We start from the raw sequence: 5191 nt of genomic DNA on the forward strand, positions 1-5191 counted from the left end.
CTTTTGCTTTAATTACAATGAAGTCAACCTTTTTACCTCCTTGACATTTTTATTCACTTTTATTTTCTTGAGTGGAGGTATAAGTGTGTGGTTTTATCAGTGGAACTACAGATGAATGATTCCAAAATTCAGGAGAATAAAGTTTCTTCAAACGAAGAACCTGGTGAACTCTTTGCCTCTATTTTCCAGATAGCATGAGACACATATGTCTAAGGTATTTAAATGAGGACAAACGGAACATTGTGTGTGTTTAAGATTTGGAGGGGAAATGTCCTCAATTTCAAATGTAGTTACAAATTCGAATGCATCCATATTTTATACTGTTCTGTTTTAAATTCACGATGGCAGGATTGTTAGATTTTATGTTTATTCTGAATGAAAAGCTTTGTTTGTTTTTAAGTTTTCACTTGAATATTAATAAATCCACCCATGTTATATATATATAAAAAAAAGCGAAGTTCAGTGGAGCATGGGAGACTCGTTGGGGTCAGCAAGTAGAGGGAGGGTCATATGTGTTCAAGATCCAAGTGGTTCTGGTGGCCTGAGGTTGAAGCCAGGAGCAGAGTGAAGCAGGGAGGCCTTCACAGTAGGAGTTGGACCTGCCTTTGGAGTGGATACTGTCAGGGCTCAGGATACTGTCGAGTGGACCTGCTTGCGTGTGCTAAGTAAGCCCTCTCTGGGTGCCATGCTCACAGTAACATAGAGAAATCAGGGACATGCTATGGTGTGGAAAAGGTGGGAGAGGAGGCAGTGGGAGTGCAGGGTAGGAGAAAATGTGGGCATGTATAGGACCCTGTATGGGGCATCCAAGGCTGAAGGTAAGCCCACATGGTTGTGTGTGAGAGGCATGATCTGGCAGACTCTAGGACCCTGCCTGACCCAAGGGTGCACTTGTGGCTCTGCAGGCCAGACCGAAGGCTTAGATGCCATTTTTTTGGCCACCTGCCTATTATCAACTGAGAGAGTGTTCATTGGGACCATGAAAAGTTGTCAATGGCTCCTCAGGAGAAGTGGGAAAGTAGGGGATCGATACGTGGGATTTTAGGAGAAAGACTACTCATGGAATGAACTGTTGTCGCATCATGTCAGAGCTCTGTGACCTTGGAGGATGTGGCCATTGACTTCTTCCAGGAGGAGTGGGGGCTCCTTGATGAGGCTCAGAGGGTGCTGTACAGCGATGTGATGCTGGAGAATGTTGTGATTATAGCCTCGTTGGGTAAGATCTTCACCCCTATCCCAGTGTGCTGGACCATGGGTATTGCTAACGCGTCACCTCTCTTGGCATATGTGCTGTGGGTGCCAGTGGTGAACTGCATACTGCCCTGAACAATTACTCCCTGAGAAGCCCTAACACCTGATTGGCCAGAACATGAAGTGAAGAGTCCAGAAGCCAGGAATCTTACAGTCGTCAGCCTATTGGCTCCCTCCTTGCTTGTCCTCTGTCTCTCTGGGTGATAGTGGGCGATACTTTTTCTAGATGACTATCCGCTCTGCCTGACAGTGCCAACAATTGCAGATGAAGGTTGTTCATATCTTTAAATTCTCCTTCAACACTAGTGACTTAATTTCCAGCTGAATTGTTTTGGGCCTGGACACAACCAGCCATCTTTATCATGCATATGTCATCAGATGACAAGATGCTGATGAAAACTGGCAGTAGAAGAATGTGTTAGATGATCATGTGAGGTTTACCTTAATTTTACCCCAGATATTTGGTCTTTTTATTCTGTTCCTGAGAAGGCTTCTCTAAGGACAAAACAAACAGACTTGGAATGTGTCTTTGATTCAGACTGCAGACCACACCTAGTCCACTGATTATGGTGACTCTGAGGTAGGAGTTGGTTAAGCCAGAAAGACCCACCACATACTACCTCGTGGTTACCTCATGATATCCTCTGTCCGCAATTAATTGTGAACTAGCTGGAGGTGTACGTTGCAGACCATCGTTTTTGTAGTCGACAACTTAGGCAGCTTGTCTGACCTCCCAGTAGCTTGCCCTGTCTCTGCTGTCTGCCCTTTCTTGCTCTTGAGTGTTTTTCCCTCCCCTAAGCTGATAGCTGTCCACCCTGTAGCCCAGGCTCAGACTTTTGAGACAGCCAATCTCGTCACCTCAATTTAAAAATCATTCAAGAGCCATCAATATATTTTTACAAACAAATGAAATCACCATTATCTGAATACTATCCTTTAACAATTTTCAGCTGTACTTCAGAGCCACATTTATCTACCGAAAGAGCCGCATATGGCTTGTGAGCCAGTTTGCCGACCCCTGGGCTCTAGCCCATCAATTTCCAAAGGGGGCAGTCCCACCCCCTAGGGGATCCTGGACTGATCCAGGGGGGCTGCAGAAGCAAGGACCCTAACACTTTCTATTGGCGTGTGGGCTGTAAGGCAGGAGTTTTTAATTGTCAAGAAGACAGGGTTTTTTTTGTTTTGGAAAAGGGGGTGACAGACTAAATAAGTTAGAGAGCTGTGCTCTAGCTAGCTGCTTCCCCTTCCCTCTCTTCCTCACCCACCTCTGGTAACCATCAAAGTCCGTTTCTTGTGCTGTGAAGACCTTTATCTTGATTTCTTTTTCTTTTCTAACAGTGGTCCCATATAGTATTTATCCTTTTGTGATTGGCTAGCTTCAGTTAGCTTAATGTCTTCCACATCCATTTATGTCAGGAGGTATTTTATTTCACAGTTTCATCATTGTTCTTTAGCGATGCATATTGTATGTACCCAAACTTACCCATTCTTCCACTGATGGGCCTCTGGACTGTGCCCATCTTGCTAGTATGACTAGCGCTTTGGTGACCATCCAGGGACTCTTTCCATTTCGTGTCTGACACACACCTCTGAGGGGATTCTCCTTTCCACTGATGCCAACGTGCATGAAGGCCCTTTATCTTTTCAAATTGTTGGCATGGAGGGGAGGAGAAAGAGGAGGTGTCTTCTGAGCAGAGTGTTTCTGTTGAGAAGTATCACAAGTCAGGTCTCCACAGGCAGATCTGTCTACCCAGGAGACTCACGCCTGTGAGGAGTGTGTCCCTGCCTGGAAAACATGACGGCAGAGCACGAAGCAACAAACCTCAGGCAGAAAGCATACTTAGGTGGGCCTTGTGTGAGGACTTATTTGCTTAGTGCAAACTTACTTAAGGGCCAGCAGCACCTCACTGGAGAGAAACCCTTCAGTCAGGATGAAGACGGGACACGATTTGGGAAGAGCTGTAGATTGCAAGTGTGCTGGCAGGGTTTCATACACAAAGAGGATGGGAAGGTATCCTCAGTCTCCTCGGGTCTTTTCCAACAGCAGATCAACCCCAATGGTGAGAAGCCACCAAGACACCTTGTGTGTAGGGAAGTCTTACAAGGTGGAAAGAGTCAGTACAAGTGGGAAGAATTTAGGAAAGATTTTAATCACAGACAGACACTTGTTCACCACTGAGGGATCTGTCCTGGAGAGGGGCTTTGTGAAAGTCACAACGATGGGAAAGTCAACTGCAAGTCCAGGCTTGTTCAGGCATTCATACTGGGGTAAAACCGTATGAGTGTAGTGAATGTGGACTTTTTTTAGCTTATTCTCTAGCCTTACTAGACGCCAGAGAATTCACACTGGCATGAGACCTTATGGGTGCAGTGCATGTGGAAAATTCTTTGCTCACAACTCTGTTCTCATGAAACACAGGAATTCACACTGGAGAAAGGCCGTATGAGTGCAGTGAATGTGGGAAATCTTTTATTTGAGGTTCTGGCCTCATTCAACACCAGAGAGGTCATACAGGACAGGAGCAAGGTCTTCTGAGTGTGCTGAATGTGGGCAGTGCTTTAGCCAAAGCTCCACGCTCATTCAACACCGGAGAGTTCACACTGGAGAAAGGCCTTATGAATGTGGTAAATGTGGCAAACCCTTTAGCCGTAGCTCCACTCTGATTCAACACCGAAGATCTCATACTGGAGAAAGACCTTATAAGTGTACTGAATGTGAGAAATCCTTTCGCCAAAGATCTGGGCTCATTCAGCATCAAAGAGGTCATATTGGAGCAACACCTTACGAGTGTGAAGAGTGTGGGAAATTCTTTAGTCAAAGCTCTGGACTCATTCAACACCAGAGTCCACACTGGAGAAAGGCCTTATGAATGCAGTGAATGTGGAAAATTCCTTAGCAGTCACTCTCATCTTAATGTGCACAAGAGACTTCACACAGGAGAAAACCCTTATGAGTGTAGTGTATGTGGGAAGTCTTTCAACCAAAGCGCTACCCTTATTCAACATCACACAGAGTTCACAGGAGCAAGACCTTATGAGTGTGTCCTATGTGGGAAGTCTTTTTGTCAAAGTGCCAGCCTTGTTCAACAATGAAATCTTCACAGCAGAGAAAGACCTCATGAGAGTAGCAAATGTGAAAGCCTTCATCCCAAGAGCTAGCATCATTCATATAAGAAAAATCGCAAGCTTAAAAGGTCTCTCACATGCAGGGAATGTACTTATTCTTTGGTCAGTAAAATGGCCCTTGAGAGACCTTGTGAGGGAGCCATCAGCTTGATGAACCTCACACTTCTAAACCAGAATTGTGATTCCCTTAGTTCCAGGCTTGTGCAAAGCATTGACAAACTTCATTGCACTTTGTGCACATCCCAGGATTCATCACTGCCAGCGTCTATAGCAGAAGCCGTGCCAACGCTATCGTCTTGCAGGCTCTCTTCTCTCTCAGTAACTCCAGCATGCTCAGACGGGCTCGTGATTCCTCCCTCCTGTGGAGAGAAAATGATGAGTAACCCTAGCAGCGGTTCTCAACCTGTCGTCTGATGGAGGGTCGCTGGATTCCCTCAAGTCGCCCGATTTATAACAGTAGCAATATGACAGTGATGTAGCAACAAAAATAATTTTATGGTTGGGGGTCACCACACACGAACTGTATCAAAGGGTCGTGGCTTTAGGAGGTTGAGAACCACTGCCTTAATGGGACTTCATTCCCATCACTGTTTGGTCAGGGTGCAGAGACAAGCAAAGCCAACCAAACGAATCATCACTGCTTCCATTCCGATTCATGCTGACCCTTGTTTAGAAAGTAGAATTGCTCCACGGGTTGTTTTTTTTTACTGTAATCTTTTTAGAAACAATAGGTGTTTTTTTCCCACTGGATTGCTTAGTAATCAAACACAGTTTACACTACCCAGGAACTTTGAAACCCAGTAATATATATTTT

The 5191-nt window shown here is 45.2% G+C and overlaps 1 protein-coding gene across 1 annotated transcript; it reads left to right on the forward strand.

Moving 5' to 3' along the window:
• Nucleotides 1–3620: 3620 nt before the first annotated feature.
• Nucleotides 3621–4711, forward strand: LOC123521929 (zinc finger protein 551-like). The gene is given in 2 exon segments (XM_045292356.1): nt 3621–4090; nt 4092–4711. Coding segments are annotated over 2 exon segments (636 nt in total). The 5' UTR covers nt 3621–3707; the 3' UTR covers nt 4345–4711.
• The last annotated feature ends 480 nt before the right edge of the window (nt 4712–5191 follow it).

This window comes from Echinops telfairi, unplaced genomic scaffold, assembly GCF_000313985.2.
Source record: "Echinops telfairi isolate 266 unplaced genomic scaffold, ASM31398v2 ScPeMD7_655;HRSCAF=1070, whole genome shotgun sequence".
In the NCBI taxonomy this organism is placed as follows: domain Eukaryota; kingdom Metazoa; phylum Chordata; class Mammalia; order Afrosoricida; family Tenrecidae; genus Echinops; species Echinops telfairi.